At 43.5% G+C, this 21,650-nt stretch overlaps 1 protein-coding gene and 1 pseudogene across 1 annotated transcript; one reads left to right on the forward strand and one right to left on the reverse strand.

Annotated features, from left to right (window-relative positions):
• Positions 1-540: 540 nt before the first annotated feature.
• LOC130251227 (COMM domain-containing protein 4-like) lies at positions 541-2,391 on the forward strand (annotated as a pseudogene).
• A 6,690-nt stretch (positions 2,392-9,081) lies between these two features.
• GPN1 (GPN-loop GTPase 1) lies at positions 9,082-21,646 on the reverse strand. The gene is made up of 14 exons (XM_056487257.1): positions 21,406-21,646; positions 21,216-21,309; positions 20,437-20,476; positions 19,340-19,406; positions 18,563-18,600; positions 17,958-18,036; positions 17,767-17,861; positions 16,252-16,297; positions 14,190-14,336; positions 12,153-12,235; positions 11,611-11,650; positions 10,822-10,912; positions 10,238-10,348; positions 9,082-9,637 (listed from the first exon to the last, which is right to left on the reverse strand). Exons 1-14 carry the CDS (start codon positions 21,496-21,498, stop codon positions 9,546-9,548), a joined length of 1,116 nt encoding a protein of 371 aa, XP_056343232.1. The 5' UTR covers positions 21,499-21,646; the 3' UTR covers positions 9,082-9,545.
• Between the last annotated feature and the right edge of the window lie 4 nt (positions 21,647-21,650).

Raw genomic sequence — 21,650 nt, forward strand, 5'->3', positions numbered from 1 at the left:
CTCAAACCCTACCATATCTCTGTCTCCTCCAGCTGTGCTTCCTCAGCTTCTCACTGCCAGCAGCTAAAAGCTGCTCCTGCTTCTCACTGCAGCCCGGGGCTGTTGATAAGGCCAGAAATCAGTTACTCTCATCACTTCAGTATCTCCAGGAGTTGTCCCACTATCCTAACAGGATCCCAATTCTGGGGACATTTGAGGCCTGATGCCCAACCGGTACCTTCCCACCCCCCACCAGTGCTCAGGGCTCAGCCCAGCACTTGCCCAAAGGCCTCCTCACCTCCCCCAGGCAGCCCATGCTTCAGCCCCAGCCCTACAACCTTTACTGAATTAACATCAGATGACCAGTAAATAAAAACTTACTAAAATACATAAAAATATAAATATATAAAAATAAAATACAAAGAGCAATATAATGAAGTAAGTTAATAAATAAGAAAATTGCAGTTATTGCAAATAAAAGCAAAACAAAATAACAAAAATGCGAAAATCCAGCTTTATTCCCGGTATTTTAAACGTTTCTCTAAATCCAGAAACCACACAATGGCTACTACTCCCCGGCCCCCAGTAGGAGCAGCCGCTCCCCCTGTGCCGCTCCAGGCCCCCAACCAGCCGCCCGAGCCGCGCAGGGCGCGGCGGGAAGAACTGGGCATCGCCGCCCCAGGACATCGCCAGCCCCGGCAGACACGGGCACCGCGTCCGTGCTCACCGGCGCTTCCCGGTCCGGCATCCGCGCGGGTCCCGTCCTGCCGCTTCGGCGCCCCTCGGATCGCGCTCCAGCCGCCACTCCCGTCACCACACCGCCGCCGAACTACTGCCCGGCCCCGCCACAGCGCACGCTATTTATATCCTAGGGCCAGCCAGCCCAGCCAATCACAACCCGAGGCAGCGCCAGCCCGGCCAATCCCAGCCCGCCCGTTCCCGCCGCGCTCGGCTCCGCGACCCCCCGCGGTCCCCTCAAGCCCCGCTCCCGTGATTCTGCCCGCTGTGTCCCCGTTTCCCGGGCAGATCTCCCGGCCGCGACCTGAACGGGGAGCTCCCGCTCGCCCTTCCCAAGCCCAAACAGCTCCTGCCGAGGCTGTGGCAGCGGAGCCAGGGCTCCGCCGTCTCCCAAAGCGGCGGCGGCGGGAGCGGCGCCTCAGGCGAACGCGGGAGCGCGGTCGCGACTGAGCGGGCTGAGTTTGGCGGGGCCGCGCCCGGATTGAAAGGGCGGCTGTGATTGGACAGGGCGGAGAAAGGCGGGACGGGATTGGCGGGGCTTGGAAGCTGCGAGGCTGCAGCCCGTGGGAGCGCGGGGCGCTCGGCCGGGCGGAGCTAGGGCTGCTCCAGGGGTCCGCGGGCCCGCTGGGTCCCGCTGCTCCCGAGGCCCCCCTCGCCTTCTCCCACCGTCTCTCGTAACCAGGTCCCGGCTAAAAGGCCCCCGTACCGGAGCGCTCCATCGGCACTCGGGGCAGGGGGCGGGGACGGGCGTGGTTCCGGGTGGCAAAGGCGGGCTGTGCGGTCGCAGCGCGGGCCGGGGGGCGGCGGTGACACGGTGGGGAGAGGGTCGGCGGCGGGGAGGGCGTGCAGGGTCCGCTGCTGTTCCGCTTCTGTGGGGACTTGGACTGCCCCGACTGGGTGCTGGCCGAGATCAGCGCACTGGCCAAAATACTGAAGTGCCCGCCCCCGCCTGCTGCGGGCCCGCTACTCTCCCTCTCCTCCGCAGTCCTCGGTGAAGCCGAAGCTGATCTGCGCCCCGGTGCTGCGGGACCTGCTGTGGGAGGCCATCGAGACAAACGTGGGGCTATTGCAGTGGACGTGTAGTGTTTCAACACTACAATGGCATAATCAACAACTTCAATTAATCTCGTGTTCTGCGTGCAAGCCTCAGTGTTAGGAACGCTACTGACCTCTACTAGTAGAAATAATATGCATAGTAAGTGTTATTGGTATTAATATTTAGGTAAGAATTGTTGGTGTTAACACTGGTAGTCAGTGTGTTAGCTGGTGTTTACCATGACGCTCTGCTCCCCACAGCATGACAAGATCCTGAAACTGACCTCAGATGCAAAGTTAGGTGAGCACTGCTGTCCTTACCACCATCCCCCGATGGAGCCATGCTCCTGGATGGGCAGCAATGTGTCTGGGAATACCTTGCCAAAGTGACAGAGCTCACCCTCCCTCCCGTCTGCAGCGTCAGGGGATGTGAAGGTGACTTTATCCTCTCCGGTGCAGCCAAGCACAATGTAGACAGTGAGTCTCTGCCAGGTGAGCTGCAGCAGCTGGGACTGCCCAAAGGTAAGGGAAACCCTGGGGGTGAACTGTGAAGCAGAGCTGGTGGGATGTTGCTGGCAGTTCCCAGCCGTGCCTCTTTCACCCCCAGTGCAGGGCAGGCTGGCTGCCGTGCTGTCCTCCATCACCTCCCTGCTGTGCCGTCACTCCCCGGGGGCTCCTCAGGCGCTTTGGTGGAGTTTGGCAGCTGCAGGTCTGGTGTGAGCTGAGGGGTTCTTCTCTTGTCTCCCCTCACTGGCAGAGCGTGCCAGTGGGTTGTGCCATTTTGCATGTGCCTGACTTACAAAACTGCAGGAGACTGAGGACTTGTTACAGGTGTAGGACAGGTTCAAAAGAGACTTGGGAAAAAACCTCTGTCTTCCTCAGTCCAGAGGGACAGCAAAACTCACATCTGCTCACAATAATCCTCTGGAGAGTGGAGCAATGTTTGTGTGGAAGGATGACTGAGGGTAAAATCAGAGGAGACGGAGAAGTTCTATTTATATCCTAATGTTATAATGGGGCAGAAGTTTTAGGGTAAAATACAGGTGCTGTTCCCAGGGTGGAACTTGGTTGGCGTGCTCCACGATGATTCTCCAGCAGAGCAGAATGGGGACACCACGACCAGGCTCTGCTGAAATCCTTGCAGGGGCAGCAATTTGGTGGTACTTTGAAGCTGATTAACTGCAGAGCAGCTGTGAGAGAAATGTCTTGCCGCCAAGCCAGCAACTGTAGCAAAATCGCTTTCCTCAGATGAACGTGGTTGTCATTATAGCCTAATTGTAATGTTAATGCACACCTCCTGTGGGAGCCCAGAGTATTCCTCTGGCTTCCCTGGAAGGTTTAAGACCCCCCTGGCGGGGTCCCCAAGGACCCTGGAATGGGACCCAGGTGTCTCAGGGGCTGGATTTAGCTCCTTGGAACAATTTACCAACATTGAGAGAAGAAATGCAAGCCACAAAAATAAATAGAGTGTAAATTAGACTATTAGAATGTAGAATTAGCAGATTTCTAGAATGTTTGTGATAAGGGACACGTGGCCAACATGGAGAATTGAGGGTGTGGATACCTCTTCCTCCTTCTTCTCCGTGTCATCCATGCTGGGTGACACGCTGGCACTCTTAGATTGGATGAGAACAGAGCTGCACCATGTAACAAGATTGTATTGTATTGGGGGTCATTTGTAAATACCTAGTACGTAGTTTAGACTATAAAAGATCAGTCCTGCCTCTGCCAGGCAGATTCTGCCCTGGACGTCTGGCGGGCAGACTGCTGTTGGCTGGACCAAGCATTCCTGAGATAAGGAACAATAAACAACCATGAAAACCTCTAAGAACAGCCTCCTGCAGTCTCTCATCGGCGGGCATTGGAAAAAGCTGGGTTCCAGACCACCTGCATGTCCTCCAGAGGTGATCTCAGGTCTAAGGAGACACCTCAGGATGTGACAACCTCCCTAAGTTACTTGCCTCCAAGGTAGAACCACCTGTAGGTAGGCACCAGCACTATACTTTTTTTTTATTCTATTTTTAAAAGTGAAGTGAGGGAGTTTTACACCAATCACTACCAAATATAAGCATGACTAGAGTCACTTAAGCTTCACCTAAATGTAAAGCAATAGTATAAAATAAACCAAGAATGGAGAAAAAGGCTTCATCATATCTGCTGGGATCAGTCAGTGGTCTGAACCTGTTTTCTCTCCCTTAGGAACTCCTGTTGGGTTAGAAATGCTCTCTGCCTGCTGAATATTTTTATTGGGGACTACAGCTTGTCTGTATATTGCTTTGAATAAGTTTCTGCAATCAAATAATATCACTGACAAATACCATTACCAACAATCCCTGAATCTTAACTGTCACAAATTTATATTTATAAAGAGTATAAATTCCTTTGTTATACACAGTGATAATTTATTTCTATGCTTACTTTCACAATTTCCATTTATATACTGCTTCCTGGCTGGCTGGCTTCTCCCTAAAGCTCACTGGAAATTCGTTTTCATCTTGAGAAACTTTAAGCCTTATCCATTTCTGTTTGATACAATTCTTCTTATTCATAACTACCTAGTGCAGAGTTCTCTTTTCTTTCAATGCTAATTATTTCCTTTGTTTAAGGATGTGCTTGAAATATGTGATTCCAGAGCCTTTATACTAAACATTTTCTAGTTTTCACCCTTTGATATTTGGTGATTTTCTTCATTCTTTTTCAACTGCTCTTTTACTAAAACTTAGTATAATCTCAGCAATTTCCTAAGGTTATCAAAAAAGGGCACTGAACTACACTCACAAAATTCAAAGGGCAATAAATTGCTTGCCACCAACTGTTGCTCACAGGACTTGTTTCTCAAGAGCTCTGTGTTAACTATTGCTATCTGTTGCTTCACTGTAATGTTTGGGTATTTCTATTTCAAGCTGCTAGCAGGAGAATGTATTTTATTACAGTTATTGATTTTGGTTTTGTCTCTTTGATACCCAGCTCTAAAATTCTTATCCAGATGTGAATGTATTACTAACATCTTATTAGTGTTTTTATTTGAGGACAGTTTAAGCTTCAACTCTTTATCAAATCAATTTTCTGACATTTCATATTCAGAAATGTAATTTATTTAGGGTATTTGCATTTTTCCTGCATCTTGGTAATTTCCCATTATCTGCAAAATAATCTGAATTTGCAGCATAATTAATTGAGATATTCATAGTGATCTTTATGCCCATAATTCCAGCCCCATCCACAAAAGCTATTTGCATACAATCCTTTCCATTCTCAGTCATTTTTCTTCAGGCTGTTCACCAGAGCCAGAAATGTTTTATTACATTGATATTTAGGGTTCTAAATTCTAAAATTCAGAATTCTAAAATTCTGATTCTAAAAAGCAAACTGGGAGTAGCTCTTCAGTTTGCCATGAGGAAAAAGACATATGAAGGACACATTGCAGAGGTGGCAACTGACAGTCACAGGGTCTGAAACCTTGGAAAGTGCAATTTAGGTTCCTGGCAGCTAAAACAATTTCATTGCTAGTTATGCTGTAGTCCTTGTGCAGACTTTTAAATCTGTATGATTTACTGTCCTGTATGTTTCTTACTAAACTTGTTAGAAAGTTAAATTTAGGATTTGAGTTTGGGTCCATTCACTACAAAATCTTGCAAAGCCTGAAGGATTGGAGTGGTGACTGCTCTCAGCAAAGGTCATTTATTAATATTATGTCAAATTTCCCTCAGCTGTGGGCAGGAAAGACAAGAGTTTGGGTTAGGAATTCTGCAAGCAAGGCCTATGTTACTGTTATTTATTGTGTATGCGTCAGTGAACCAGGGCTGGGGCAGGTACAGAGCTGGCACTGGAGCTGTTCCCTTTTGGAGCCATTTTAAAGGTTTGATTCTAGAACATTCTGAGGCTATTTCAAGTTCAATTTGTAGCTGATCTCACTCAAGTGCAAGTAGCCGGGTGAGGGCTCCTACCTGTCCAGCTCAGTGCGTTCTGCTCAGCCAGGCTGCAGCTGTTGCTGGCACACTGGCACTGGGGCAGCTTTTCCAGGGAACTGGAGATCACTAAGGACTGGTGGTGGTGGCAAAAGGTGTGTAGGGACCTGTGGACAGGCATCTGTGGTGCCCAAACAGAAAGTCTGTACCACCACACTAATCTGACCTTCTATCCTGCAGGAATTTCTTGGGATTTGTTGGGTTTTCTTAGGTCGCAAGTAATGCAAATGTAATGAAAGGTCAAGGCAGGGGCATTAAAAATCCTGATGGTGCTGACTGACAGGTGAGGAGGAGCTACCATCCCACCTGGAGCAGCATCCCACCTCTGCAGGCACTGCTACACTCCTGTGGAGGCGTTAGCCAAGTCTGGGAATGCTGCTGAGCCTGACTGCCCTTTCCTGGGCTCGCCCTGCCAGTCGTGGCCAGTGCCCCAGCCCTGTACTGCATGGATTATTGGGTAAGGAGGGAGCTCTATGCCAGGCAGATGCACCTGGAGGCATCTCGCCTCCAGAAGAGCCTATCTGTTGCTTGCTAACTGGTGAAAGAGCTCAAACAGGACAAGCTGTCTTGTAGCAAGTCAGTTTGGCGCCAGGCTGACAATGATCACCTTACTGTGGAAGTGAGATCTGGAAAGATAAGCTGGATTTCTGACTGACAGACACCTCACTTTACAAAGTATAAAAGCTACACCAAACTTTCACAAAGCAGAAGTCTTCTGCTCATTCCCTGTAATGTGTGGAGTTTCTCTCCAGAGCAGGGATGCCGGCTCTGCGGTTACTCCTGTGGACGTTGCATGAAAGGACAGCACACTGCTGTTGTAAGAGTCCATCTTTGAGCCTCTCGTTTGCTCTGCCCAACGACCCTCGCCTGAGGCCTAAAGAACTGCAGTTTGAAGGCGCTGGCCAGGGAAGAGAAGAATGCCAAGTGACTGTTCTCAGGCGGTGCCCATCCCAACCAGGGCCGGTTTGCTCCCTCAGGTGTGAGAACAATGGACTGCTCACGGTGTGCTGTTCCTACGCAGGCTGCTGCAGGACTGACCGTCCTGTTTCCACCTGCTTCTTTGAGCAACGATCTCCACATACAATAGTCCATAAATCTTCCTCCCTTTTGGCCAGTCGCCCGACGCCTTGGAAAAGACTATAAAAGACACCTTCAAACTGAAGACCCCTGAGATCTCCCCGGACGGCAACGGACATCTATTGGCTGGTTCCACGAGGATCGTCTGCCCGTCTGGTAGCTATAATCCCAACCCCTTTTCTCTCTCTCTCTGTCTCTGTCTCTCTCTCTCTCCGTCCCTCTATCGCATTTTGTTGGCACTAAATAAAAGTGCATCTTTTGCAAAAGTAAACTGGTTTTGTCCCTTGTTGTGTCTCTTGCGCTTTGAGATCCCTAAAAGAACCTATCAGGACCCCGCATGTGGTGTGGACCCTGACAGCTGTCACTGTGGTGCTAAGTTCCATTGGACTCCTAATCAATACTCTTTTGCTAGCTTTAAAATAGGTACATTGATATCATGCATTTCTATGTAATCTATTAGTAGTTCTTCTTCGTTTATACTGTGTAGTAACTCTGATTAAGACCTTTTGTCTGTTATGTCCTGTCTGTTCAATAAATAACTGATTTTATAAATTGACCTGATTTGCCATCCTTAGAACTTGTAGGCCAGAGTGCTTTCTTAAATTTAAGCTGTTGCCAAAAATCTGAGGCTAAGGCAGAGCTTACCTGAAGCTCCCACTTGTTTAATGACATTTTTGGTATAGTTGAAGACAGGATGGCAAACAATTTAGAGTAAGAGACAAAAGGCTTAGCATATTACCTACGAAGACAGTTTTCGTATTGAAACTGGCGATCCTTGGCCAGTAGATAACTGTTATGAGTGGAAAAATATGTAGGAGAAAATAGAGGAAAAATGGGGATCACCGAAAGATAAAAAAAGACAAAGTATTATTTGTAATGCACTGTCACTGTGTTTAAAATCTCCATGACAATGGAGGGAACAGATGATAAAATGGTAATTTGAGAAATTAAATACAGGAAAGAAATTGAATTAGTATTGTAGAATTGTCTCTACAATACCAAAATGACAAATTTAAACAGTTTAAAAGAATCCAAGGGAAAGACAAAAACCTGGGAAAAAAATTTAGAATTGACATTATTAAAAAAAAAAACCAGAGACGATCATATCCCAGGAGCCTGATTTTGGAATGCTTTATGGAATTGTCTGAATAGCTTTTACTTACATTTACATAGTCTGTTCATGGCAGGTCCAGCCTGTGCTTCAACTTTGTGCCACTCCGAGCCCTCAGTCTGCAGGGAAATTAATAATTTGGGAAGTTCTTACAGATCTATTTAATGCTTTAAGGGTTATGATGATTTTCTAGAAGCAGGCTGTCCATCCTGTTTCCTTCCCTCTCCCTGTCAGACAGTACCTGCAGCAAGGCCGAGGTGAGATAAGGATCTGTAAAATCTGACTGTCCTTGGCTGAAGCAGTTTGTTATTAATGCTGACCGAGTGTGAGGTGCTGAAGACCGAAAACTCCTTCTTTTCTCCCTGAATCCCAAGGCACTGTGTCCATAAGAAGAGGTACTTCCCAAGGCAGCAGGCAGAGGAAGCTGTTGTGTTCAGCATGGGAACTGTCAGGACACACAGCACAGCCAGAGGTGTCAGGAACAGATCTCCCTTTGGGCTCTAGTCACAGGTGGGCCAGCGTGGTTCCTTGTGAACATTCTCATAGGACTATACACTTTGTGTTTTCCAGAATTCCACCATGGACATGGTGCTGTAAAATCCTGGTGGCTAGCTTGGAACTTGGTGAATTTGAAGTAAAGTTGAAGGATTCATCCAATAAGATAATTAGTGATTTATAAATTAAAGCACAGTGGTATTCCACACTAGTGATTTGGGGTTGGTGCTAGTAGTCCCTGTGCCAGATTTCCACTTGGAGACCTATCCAGTGAGGCCACCACTTCACGTGGAGGAAAAAACCCCAAAGATTCCAGGGTCCAGACTGCTACACTGCAAGTGAACATCTGTGCCTGTGGTGCCTACCAGGAAAATAAGTATTAGCTAGTCTCCAAGCACTTCTCTGTACTCCAGGTAGGCACTCATCTATGGAAATGCCTTTGCTTTAAGTAATCTAGGGATATATGCAGCCAGTATATAACCATGTGTATTTCTGTTCTTAGCCAAATCAAGCTAGAGTCTTTTTTATTACTTTCCCTTCTGGGAACTTTCTTTATTCCAGATTTTCCTGGGAGGCATCTGTACCATGTCTGTATAATGTAATTAAGATGCATTTGCTGTGCATCCATACAGATGGGCTGCAAGCACAAGGAAAAACCTCTCACTTCAGAACAGTGCATAAAATGAAATCTCCTCCTATTATTATCACACATTTGTTAGTACATAAAATATATTTAATGAAAATCAAACCATCAAACACTAAGCAGATTGATAAAGTTTGATACAGCATCACTTGTGCTGCAGCAGACACCTGACAGCACACAAGAATGGAACACGTTTCTCGGGACCAGTTAGAGCTGTAGACACTAATGCTGTCAGAGCTCAAAATCTAAGCTCTCATCAGATAGATCTGAAGAATATGGAGGAAAAGAAACTATCTGAATCCTTCAGCTTCAGAAAGCCACAATGGCAGATGGCAAAACAAGCAGTGAGTTGGCTATTTAACTCACGTGACCAACAGTTACTGCAGAAAGGGAAATAAAAATCTATCAGAGGAAGCAGTTCACAAATAAAAATCTTCACGCATGGTTCCATGCAAGTTTCTTTATGCTGTTCCTTCCAAACCTTCTGTTTGTGAAGGTCTCATTCATTTGGGTTGCTTTCTCTCTGGCATTTCATCCGCATGTCTTGCATGAAGTTTCTAAAAGCTGGTTCTTCATGACTCTCCTCAGTCACTGGGGGAAGAAACAACAATTCAGCACTATTCTGCTTTTGTTACTGACAAAAGCTAGAGTCAGGATAGTCAGAACAACATACAACATCTGTTGGCTCTTCAACTACATTACAGGGCAAAGGAAGTAAGTGATCCTAAATATTAATGGAACAGGAAAAGAATGAAGATTAAGTCTGTGAGCTACAGAAGGAAAAAATCACCCTCTAAGAACTTAGAAGATTGCTCCAAGATGATAGTCACAGCAAAAGCGAATAGAGCCAGGGGCAGAAACTGTAAGGTCAAAAAGATGATAGAACAGCTGTGCATCGATCAGGTTCAGAGGTTACTGTGTGCCTCGAGCCTAACAAGTTCTTCAGTTCATGTGTTATATACCTATTAATTACTTAAATAGAAATTTTAAAATTGAACTCCCACAAAGGTTGGAAAGTGACAGCCCTGGACCAAGCTCTGCAGCTGGGCTTCTGCTATGGATTCTGACACATGTATTTAGGTGACTAAATGTTTGCTTATTTTCTAGGCTCTCTCTACAGTCCACTCAGGTAATGAAATACAGAGGGGATTTCATAACTAGATGGGCAGCTTTCAGGCCTCATTCCCTTACCTTCATGGTCAATGTCGTCAGTATCACTCTCCCTCTCTTCTTCCTCATCATTGAGAGTTCCTCGTGTTAGGATTAGCTCAGAGGGACCCATTGCAGAAGCATCATCAGTTCCTTGAAGGGAAAAGAAATGGTTGTACACAAAACAAACAAAGCTTGCTAAAGGTAAGGTATTGTTAACCCTGACAACTTTTATCTGCACATAAACACAACAACTAACACCTGCTCTGAAAGGACAGAAAACTGCTTGTGGATCCCAAAGACACAGGACAGACTTCATCAGCACATACCTCAGGTAAGGAACAGTGCAGCCAACAGCACAACTTTCCCGTATTCTAATCTGTTTCACCTTTTCTAAAGTACTTCATTATTTTTAGTAGGTCTGCTGCTTTAGCTACACAGCAGGGTTTCTTACACGCCTGTCACTGACACAGGAAGAGCTAAGTGTGACCAAGCCCACAGGAACTAAAGCTCCACTCCTCTAACATGGAGCTGTTTCACACCTTTGCTGTGGGAACAGAGAAGCATTTCTCAATGCAAACTCTTCAGAAAACTTCTGCAGTGAACTTAATCTTCCAGTGATGTACCTGCCAGTGTGCTGCCCTGCACACACACACTGCCCATGTCCTTCCACAAGTGTTCCAGCTGCTCTCTCTTTTGTTTCTCTTGAGCTTCCTCCTGGAGATCAAGAGTTACATGTGGATTCTGAGAACATTTAAAAATATTCATAGAAAAGTAACCTCACCCAAACCCAGCAGTCTGTCTCCCAGCCAGAGTGCAAGTCACTAAGCAGATCTTACATTACAATTAAAGTTACACGGAACTTTTGACCAAACATGGACAGCAACCTCCACTATGGCAGACTTCCAGCACATTTTCAGAAGCATCAGGAAGCCAAACTCAGTGTGCCTGCAGAGAACTGTCCTTTGGACAGCCAGGCCTCAACGTGAGCAGAGCTACTGATTTTGGCACTGCAAATCAATCTCTGTTACTGTCTAAATCAAACCAGTACACTTCATTGGTACAGGAAGATACAAGGATGGCCTCAACAAATCACTCCATTTATTTTCAAGAGCTCTCTATCCTTCTGAAGGGAAGATACAAAACTATTTCCCAAGCATTTTCTCACAACTAGCTCAAATACTAGCACTAAAGCAGCAAACAATATGCGTTTTATTAAACATCTTTATTCTTGTAAAGATATGTTCCACCACATCTAGGAAAAAAAGGCAGATAGCAGATTTCTTCAGGACCATTCTCCCATACTGAGTATGACTAGTAAATGAAATGTTAGACCCTCTCAACATAAAGGCAATTGTGTGCATAAAAGTGACCTCAAGATTCACCATCTGTGTACAATAGCTAAAAACACTTACTAGTGTTTTTCTCAGGCGCTCATATTCTGGACGATACTCTCTGAAAAGATAGAGTGCATTCAGTCTGAATCAACACATGATTTATATTAAGTAAGGATAATCTCAGAGGCTTCCTTCTACCAAAAAAAAAAAAAAAAAAAAAAAAAAAAGTTTTCCCTAGCCTTTCATATTTGAGAGACATTTCATAAGAACTAACAGTACTTTTTCCCGGATTTGGATTCTGAAACCAATGGATGCAAAATAAGTGAACATACTTCATTGAAATAGCAAGAGTTCAAACCTTGATCACTGTATGGAATTAGAGAAAAAAATATTACTTCACATATTTGATGGTACAGATAACTTTTGCTTTTTCACTGAACAGCGAACACAAAAATTCACCTCTGAATAGTTCCTTTACACTGCCACTTTTTATGCTGATGCTTGAAGTTTATTAGAAACCCTAAACTACCTTGGCTAAGTAAAGTGTAGAGTCCTTCAAACCAAAAGAGTTATAAATCAATACCTTCAGGAAGTGTTCACTGGGTTAACAATCCCCTTACCTCTCATATTCATCTACAGCTTTAGAAAGCTGGATAAAAAACTCATCCAATCCTGTGCCAAGCACTGCAGAAACACCAACCACCTGCAAAAGAAACCACACACCAGAACTGGAGAGTAAATGAACCAGTTTCTAACAAAAAAAACAAAAAAACAACAAATAATTACTAGTCTAAGCCTAACAATAGCCATTTAATCAGCACACTGGAATAGGAATATGAAGTAACATTTCTGCTTCTATCCATTCTGCTTTCAAACTCTCCAATTGCTGTTCATATTTGTTACCTCTGGTTTTTGGTTGCTGCTGGTTTTCTGTTTGGTGAGTTGTTGCAGTATTTTGGGGGGATGTTTCTTTGGGGAAGGGGTTTGGGTTTTTTAAACAAGTTGGGCATTTCAAGAGAGAGTCAGATCTTTCTGCTGCTTACTTGTTTACTGTTAATAATCCAATCTGCACCTAGGGTTATAAGTAATTAGTATGTATCAGGGTAGTATAATTAGACAGCAAAATAGACAACTGACTTTCTGGCTCTGAAATTACATCTAATACTTTGTATTTAGCCACATCACATTTTAAAAAGTCTGCAGTCCAACCCCAAAACAGCAAGAGGTGGAGAATTTTATCAGTTACTATGGCAATACATTCAACATGCACATCTCCTTCTTAATTTAAACCTATCTATCATTACACTTCTGGCCATTTGTTCTGCCTGTATAAAATCAATTACCTAAAAATACATTTAATTAGGACTATTACCAGCCAGAATCTATCATCTTCTAACAAAAATTTTTCTTCTTTTTCAAAAGTAAGACAGTCTCAACTATTCACTTGCAAATGAAAGACTTTTTGCATTCTGTATATGGTACCACAATTGCTTTTGAAATTCTGTATATTGTTCCACATGGAACACTTAAAATATTTTTGTTCTGGCTACATTATCATTATCTATCTGAATGGAATCACTTATTTTCATTGTCTTTCTTTTAACAGTCATAAAGCTAAGAAGGCTTGCTTTTTCTTTAGTAAAAGCTGATGACAAACACAATTAGCTGAAACCTTTAGCACAGACTATGGGAGCAGGAACAGCCTCCAATACATAGGGTTTCCTGAGGAACTGGATTACTCCGTTCTCTCAAAACCTGGTTAAGTGAGGAAAAAAAAACAAACTCAACTTCTTCTTGCCCAAGAAAATATAGGGTAGTTGGGGGGAGAGGGTGTTTGTTTGGGTTTGAGATTCTTTCCATTCTTCCTGTGTACTAAATTCCATAACTGTGCTAGATACTTTCTTAACAAGTAAAATTACCTCAGACAGGAAATGCTGCAAAGAATGCTCCTTCTTACCAGCCTATCTTAGCCTTCTTCTCATGATTAATCATAAGAAGAAATTCAGTATTAAATTATTCAGGGCTGCCACTGAGCGTGACAAGTTACTGAAGTTACTGTGTTCAAATTAGCAAATCCTCAACATGGCTCATCAACAGATTACAGTTCAAAAGGGCAGTGAAAAGACCCCTTATAGAAGGACAGAATGGTTAGGATTGGATGATACCTCTGGAGATCATTTAGTCCAACTTCTCTGCTCAAACAGCAGAATTAACTAGAATAGGTTGTTCATGACTTTGTCTCCAAGGATGGAGACTTCACAATTTCTCTTGGCCATATGTTTCAGTGCTCAGTCAGTAAAAATGAAGTAATTTTTTCCTCTTCTGAATAAACATAGTTTCCTGCATTTCACTTTGTGTCTATTGCCTCTTTTCCTTTCCCTGAGCACCAGTGCACAGGCACCTTTTGCCTCCCTTACACTCTACTCCCACCCTAGATCAAAAACATTATTCTTGAGCTTTCTCTTCTCTTCTCTTCTCTTCTCTTCTCTTCTCTTCTCTTCTCTTCTCTTCTCTTCTCTTCTCTTCTCTTCTCTTCTCTTCTCTTCTCTTCTCTTCTCTTCTCTTCTCTTCTCTTCTCTTCTCTTCTCTTCTCTTCTCTTCTCTTCTCTCTTCTCTTGGTTTTTATCAGAGGTAATAAACAAAAAGAAGATTCTTACCTTAAGTGAACTGTAAAATTCATCCAACACTAAACTCATAGAACGAGTCAGGTTACTGACATAGGAAGTCTCTTGATTCAGCGCATCCTGAAAAGTTTCAAAGTCCTGCATCCATTCCACTGCAAAACTGTGGTCAATTATGTCAGTCTGGAAGGAGAAGGGAAAACATTCAGAAACTTATTCAGAAGTAATAATCTTAGCCATAGGCTGAAAAGTGGACAAACAAAAAAAAAAATCCATTATAATCCATGTTATTTTCAAAATGTTAATCTTTTCAAAATATTGAAAAATCTGATGTTTTGCAAGTTCTGTTTTTATCAAACCAACTACATGAATACCTGAAAAGACGACAAACAACCACTCAGGCTTAAGAAGGCAACAGCTGTTTAAGAAAACAATTGCAGGTCTAAAGCCTTCTATGATTTACTGCAAAGGAGCACTCAAAAATTGCATACTGTACAATAAAGTTTGCAGTGCAAATAGTAGATCACATGAATGAGGCCACATAAGAGCAGCCCTCACTGAAATCCCAAGCTTTCCTGATTGCTTAGGGGTTGGGAGAGCCAGTGCCACTTCCACTCTGGGCAGCAGCCCATGGAGGGTCTCTATAAACATGAGCTCTGTTCTGACCCAAAGAAATTACAACCCAAACTCAGTGCAAGACAACAAACAGGTGACATAGTTCCACAGTTTTACATGGATTCATATGCAAACAGTCTATTAAAAAGTTTCATAAACATCTTACCACAGGCATATCCACTCTTAGTACAATATGAGGTGCGTAAAACTCTGATATATTTTATTTTCCTACACCAATGGAAGGAGAAAGATGAAGTATTGCCTAGCATTACTCACAATATTTGAGACAGAACTGCATCCACCAAGGGCCAAAGCCCTGAGTACTTAGAATTCTATAAATAAAATCAAATCACCTCTACAAATTTCTTTTTTTCCCTCTGCAAACCTTAAAATTCTAAAATGTTTGTCACTGCACATTTATCAATTTCCCAGGATTCTTCCATTCTTATCAAGAGTCAATTTTTAAAAAATAAATTTAATTACATTTTGCTAAAAATTCTTAAAATGCTCTTGCTTTTATTCTTTACCAAAGGAAAACATTAAATTAAAATGAGGTTTGAGGTTATGACTCCAAAGCCTTGGGCCTACCTTTCTTTACATATACTGATCAAGTCTCACTTTAAGTCTTTTAAAAGGTGTATTTTCTTAAGAGAGAATGATTTTCCTACCTCATGCCTTTTTCTAAGGGAGAAAAAAGCTTAGTAGGTTATTCTAAAATCATTGTCTAGAGTTAGAGAGAAAACAGCATACAAAACCTTGCTCAGTAAGCAAGCAGGTATCAGAACATGGTTTGGGTCACTGGCAGATGGGTGGAGTAGGGGCACAGCACACAACAAATACAAACTATGTCTGTGGGGAGCAGCACTCACACCAAAAATCTAGTGGGATTCTAATATCTGAAATGATTATGTTTAAAGAGACAGCTGTTAAACTCAAAAGCATTCCTTTAAGACTGTAAGTGCATTACACGACAGTGGATGCATATCTTTAGACCAGCATCTGCCTCCCAGCAAATACTGGATCAAACACCTTTTCCTAAGTTTTGCCTGGTACAATATGTGGGACTCCTTCTTCAAAACATGCAGGAGTTACACCATTCCCACCGTGGGTCATTAGCCTGCTGCTGAGCAGAAACAGTAACAAAGACAAATGTTAAGTGGGAACAGGGCATGTAAGAGCAGATTCCACAACAACCTCCCTCTTACATTACAGGGTTAAGTTTCCCTATAGCCCAGGCTTAAGGTCCCAAACGTGTTTCAAAGTGTTGGTATCCTCTCTGACTTGAGAGTTTGGGTGGAACTGCCCATCCCTGATTATGCTTGTGCATTAAAGACCCCTTTTAGATTTGGTTGTCAGCTTGTAGCCCCCTCCCAGTCTCTCCTTTCTAGAAAACCTGTTATTGGGGTGAAACAAAGACACCACACCAAAGAAGCTAAGCAGAACAACGCCCCACTAGGAAATGGAAACCAGAGCTTTAACTTACTTTGTTCATAACTACGATGAAAGGTAGCTTTGTCTTGTACAGGATACTGGGCAGGGAGACACAAAATGAAAGTTTAATATTAATTTAAAACTCACTAGCATATAGAGGAAGCATAAGGCAGACTAGACTTGCCAGGTCTCATGGTTTATTTAATGCTTTCAGTGGGAGTTTTGAGCCAATGACCTCCAGATGTCCATTTGCACCTAAATTATTCTGCTTTTTCAATAACTAAGAGAATAACCAAGCTAGTAGGTTAAGTGGATATGAGACACCCAAGTGCAAAACTAACCACACCCTTGGCTGCATCAAAAGCAGCATGGGTAGCAGGGTAAGGAAGGTGATTCTCCCTTTCTACTCTGTTCTCATCCCACCTGAAGCACTGCATCCAGCTCTGGAAACCATGACACAAGAAAGACATGGACCTGAAAAATGGGCCCACAGGAGACCATTAGAGGACTGGAAAGCCATTCTTATAAAGGCAGGCCAGAGAATTGGGATTGCTATTGCAGTTTTTCAGTATAAAAAGAGGTTTATAAGAAAAATGGACAGTGACTTTTTGTCACTCCCGGGTTTTTCGAACTTCCTTTTTTGCCTTTCTGGCACTGACCCCCTGGAGAAGACTACTTTTGACCTGAGGCCTTGGAGAAGGCTTTTAAATTTGAGTGATGGAGTTAAAATCATGGGTGTGTAGTTAAATAGAAATGAGTGCTTTCACATGGCAAAGGGTTTTAAATTTGAGGTTTTGTAGTACAGTAATAGGTATGGGATAAGATGGAGAATTTTGGGTGGTCTCTTTTTTGGTGCTCATCTTCCTTCTTCATGGGTTTCAGGTAGCAGTTTCTGGTTGATCAGTCAGTGTCACACTGAGGGTCATGGGAACTTAGTAATTGGGTTAAAAGGATAAATAATATAGGTGTTAATTCTCTATTGGACCGTTTAGCTTTAAGAGACCTTGTAGCAGCTGGATCTTCCTCCATTTTTTCCTCACTTCTAGCTGGTAGCTAGAAGTGCTGCTAAACACTCTGTAGTTTTGATAAGATTTAATAAACAACCAAGACTGAAAACAAGAAAATCCATTTCCCTCGTGTATTTTTTAAGCCTGGCTCTGAGTGAAGGCAGAAGAGACTGAGCCAAACCACTAATTAAGTGGTACAAAACTCCCACATCTGCTACAACTTTTTTCCAAGGCTTGTAGTGACAGGATAAGGGATAATGGTTTTAAGCTGAAAGGGACATGCTGACAAATCTTTTCATAACGACAGCAGAGAGATATTGGAGCACAGTGCACAGGGAAGCTGTGGTTGCCCCATCCCTGGAAGTGTTCAAGGCCAGGTTGGACGGGGCTTGAATCAACCTGTCCTAGTGGAAGGTGTCCCTGCCCACGGAAGAGAACGTAGACTAGATGGCCTTTAAAGGTCACTTTAAACCCAAACTATTCCATGATTCCCTTTAAAAATAACTACTAAAGAGACACAGCAATTGAAGCAGATGGGCTGCATTTACAGTTTTTCCTACCTGCAGGCGTACAGCATGTTGGACATAAAAGTGATAGGGTTAGTACTGCGAGAGGTGTCCATCACATAGACAACAACTGAAGGAAAAGAGGAAGCCTGGGAACACAAAGTAAAAGTTTAATTACAAGCATATTGCTCCACAGCCAGGTCATTCACAAAACTTCACTGTCCAGTCATGTCAACAGCACTTACCAAGGCCTCAGTTATGATGGTTCCCGATGCTGACCAAGTAAATACCTCAATTTGCCCTGGTGTGTCAATAATAACATACCTAGTAAGAAGTTACCCCCAAATAACAGTAAGAGAAAATTAGTTAAGCACAAGGTTCTGTTCTGACCAGATTATTACCAGCATACAATGGCAAATGACATTATAATTCTGTAACAGATGAGAAAAGCTTCTCCCAAACACTAATGATATTTATGGGCATGCCTGAAAATCTCCTGGGTGAATTTTGTAACTAAGAAGCATGTACTCTCAAGAGTTGAAGGCATCAATTTGACAGACAGCTAGAAGTGCAAAATCTTCAGAAAAATAATTAATCGCTGCCTATTTGAACAGTGTGTAAGAAAATTACAGTCTAGTGGAATATAAGAAAAGCAGGACTGTAATAAGCAGGCTTTCTTTTGATGTATTCAAAGAAAATCTAGTTTTATCCATTCCATGCCATTTTCCACGTTCCAAATTTATACCAAGGCTAAAAAAACCAACTAGAAAACATTCAGAGAAGCTTTTTAGAATTTTGCAATTTTCCCACAATGATCCCAGCAAAGCACAACTCAGTAGAATGTACTCACTTGGATGCATTTTGTCTTTTTTCAATAAACTTCATCACCTGATTGAAAAGGCAGAAGTATATTTTGTATTTAGGCTCACAACAGGAAACTTTCAGCTTAATTTCATAGCAGAAACTACCTTAACAGAAACTACATTGCACAGCTGCAGGTGACTATCAAAAGGTTAAAATCTTTATGCTTTTCAGAGAGTGAAAATGCCCTACTAAGGAGCGGTGAAAAATGCTCAGACACTGCATAGGTCAAAGGCAACCTTGATTTTGTGTGTGTTCTAGTACCTGGCTAAAGAAATTAAGTACCTGACTAAAGGCAGTTGTTCCCTGCCTTTTCACCAAGAGATTGTCTCAATATCTGACATCAGTCCCCAACCCAGAGCTGATTTAATACTGTGATTTAGGAGGGCTGTCAATTATCAAATAACCCCGGGAAATGTAACGGGTTTCTAGAAGTGAGCTTCCCTATTTCAAAACCAAAGCATTCAGATGAAAGATTTAATAGGAAACATGGTGCAACAACAGTCCTATACAAAGACTGAAGAATGTTCCACACATATGGCTTTTTAATTTTACTTTAAAAAAAAAGCTGAAAAACTGCAATCTCTCATATGAAAGCTAATGTGCTCTGACAGCACTGTAAAATACATGCTTCTGTATGGAGAGTAATTCCCCAGAAACACTAGAACACTAACCAAACACAGTGCCCTCTAAGACTCCACATACACAAAAACCCTCCATCTCCAGCACAGCATCATAGGAACAGCACATAGAAACAACCTTGTACCTGGTCAAATCTTGTAGCAAAGAGATTGAGAGAGGTCACTATTCCTCCATTTGGGCCCAGCCCATATCTGATGCTTCATTTAGGAAAGCAGATGATTATGCAGACCCCAGAGGTTGTCTTTGTCAACCGTGACAACAGATGCACACTGGATACCTTGAGATCAAGGGACAATAACCCTAATATATGATTATGACTTCTAAGTCATTCAGCAGGGTAAGAAACACTCTCTCACCCAAACACATGCAACTGACAGAACAAAGAGGGGCTTCTCCTTCCCATTTCTGTTTTAACTGCACAAGAACCAGCATTGACACGTAACATTCTGTCTTCTCTACGACTACTCTCAATACCCAAACATGAGGACAAACATCCTCTTTAGGCCCTTATTATCAAGAAACAGAAGCTCCAGTAATGGCTAACAGATCCAGTAAAGCAAATAATGCACTTACATATTAATTTGAAACCTATATTTAGGATGTTTTGCTGATAACCTCAAATCAAACAACAGCCAAAATCAAGAATCCTATCCCACACCACCTTTAGTCTTGTCTAAAATATTAAGTATAAGAGACGTACTTACAAGTCAAAACCAAAGACTGTGTATCACATGCATCTGCACAAGCTGTTACATAAGAGAGCACAAAAAAAATTTTTTTCCACAAAAAAATCCCAAAAACCAAAAAAATACACCCCACAAACAAACAAACAAAGGACAACAACAACAAAAAAAAGAAGATAAAAACAACAAAAAAAACCCAGAAGATACAAGTTGTTTGAAAGAACAACTGAAAAAAAAAAAAAAAAAAAAAAAAAGAAAAAATCTACATGGGCAGAGTCCCTATTACTTGAAAAAACTTACTGTTAGACAGAATAATTTTTAGCTCAGGATAAAATTACCTAAGTACTAAATCTTGTGGAACACACATTCCTAATGTCATATGCAAGACATACACAGTCAAAATCTCTTGATCTTCATGCAACATTGCATTACTGCAATCCCCCCACCTCCTGCACCTTCACCATAGTGTGCATAAAACAGATTATTTTCAAAAACTTGAAATTTCAAATATCATTATTTAGACAAAAAAAAAGGATACTGTTTCATGACTTCTTTGTACTTCACAGTGTCCCTGATATCTAGGGGAAAAAGACATATAAGTAGTTTTCCAACCCGCAGCTGGTCACCATCAGCTAACAAAGCATACCTACCTGTGTGTTACTAGAGATCCAGCACTGGAACAGATACTCCAGTCATTCCTCTGACAGCAGCAAAATAACTTGTGCACCCACACTGTCTTTCTCATGGTTTGGAGAGGCTGGCTACCATACTTCGCAGTGTAAGAGACACGATTGTCACAAAACTAGGGACTCCTATGCTCTTTGGAACAGCTAAACATAAGATCTGTTCTATTGCTAAAATATTTTCTCTAAAATTCGTGTATTTTAAAGTGCTTTAAAGCTCTTCGTTGATAGTGTATGTGTACGTAGGGAATCAGATCAAATCTGCTAATCCTTTCTTTACTGACAAAAAATAGCCTCCAGAACCCAAACATCTCCAATCACACCAGATGATATAAAAAATGTACGACAGCATTGGAAGGACGTCATTGGTTCTAAAAATACCCATATTAGAGAAGAGAGTTGCAATTTAAACAATTAGTGTCCGAGTTCTTCTTTTATTAGAACTTGGTCTCCCGTCAGGGGATACAAGCAGCCCAGCTCGAACTCCCTCCAGCGTTCGCTTCGCGGAACATTGGAAAGGAGCTGTCGGCGCGCCGGCTCTGTCCTGGCTCGGGCCCTGCGCCCCTCCTCTCTCCTGGCGCACTGAGGCCGCTCCTCGGCCGGGCCCACGCGTCCCGCAGGGCGCAGCACTCACCGATGTTGGCAGGGAACGGCAGGCTGTGCACGGCAGGGTCCAGGTTGATCACGTACGGAGGGCAGCGCTGCCCGTGCAAGTGGGCGGCCAGGCGCTGCCGAGAGACGGGGAGGCGTCAGCCACGTTGGGCACGGGGGTAGGGTCAGGGTCAGGGCTCCCCGCGGCCCCTCGCGACTCCGCAGCCTCTCACCTGCACGAAGGTGGTCTTTCCGGAGCCGGCCATGCCCAGCACCAGCACACACACCGGGGCTGCCGCCACCGGGGCTGCCGCCGCCGCTGCCATCTTCCCAGAGCCCACTTGTCCTTCCGGGGCGTGCGGTCCCGGCGTGACGCACACGGGCCCGGCCGTGGCCCCGCTGCTGCCCGCACGCTCCGCGGGCCCGCGCGGCCTCCAGGCGCTGCACGGCCCGGCGCGGCCCCGGGCGCGCCACAGCA

The sequence above is a fragment of the Oenanthe melanoleuca genome, chromosome 3 (genome assembly GCF_029582105.1).
Source record: "Oenanthe melanoleuca isolate GR-GAL-2019-014 chromosome 3, OMel1.0, whole genome shotgun sequence".
Taxonomy (NCBI): domain Eukaryota; kingdom Metazoa; phylum Chordata; class Aves; order Passeriformes; family Muscicapidae; genus Oenanthe; species Oenanthe melanoleuca.

What these genes read in the sequence shown, in the direction of transcription:
- GPN1 (XM_056487257.1), bottom strand. Translation starts at nt 21,498, where the DNA reads ATGGCAGCGGCGGCGGCAGCCCCGGTGGCGGCAGCCCCGGTGTGTGTG. An exon ending in GAAAGACCACCTTCGTGCAG is followed by an intron (nt 21,310 to 21,405) that starts GTGAGAGGCTGC and finishes GTCTCTCGGCAG; the next exon opens with CGCCTGGCCGCCCACTTGCA. An exon ending in AGCGCCTGAGAAAAACACTA is followed by an intron (nt 10,913 to 11,610) that starts GTAAGTGTTTTT and finishes CTTGATCTCCAG; the next exon opens with GAGGAAGCTCAAGAGAAACA.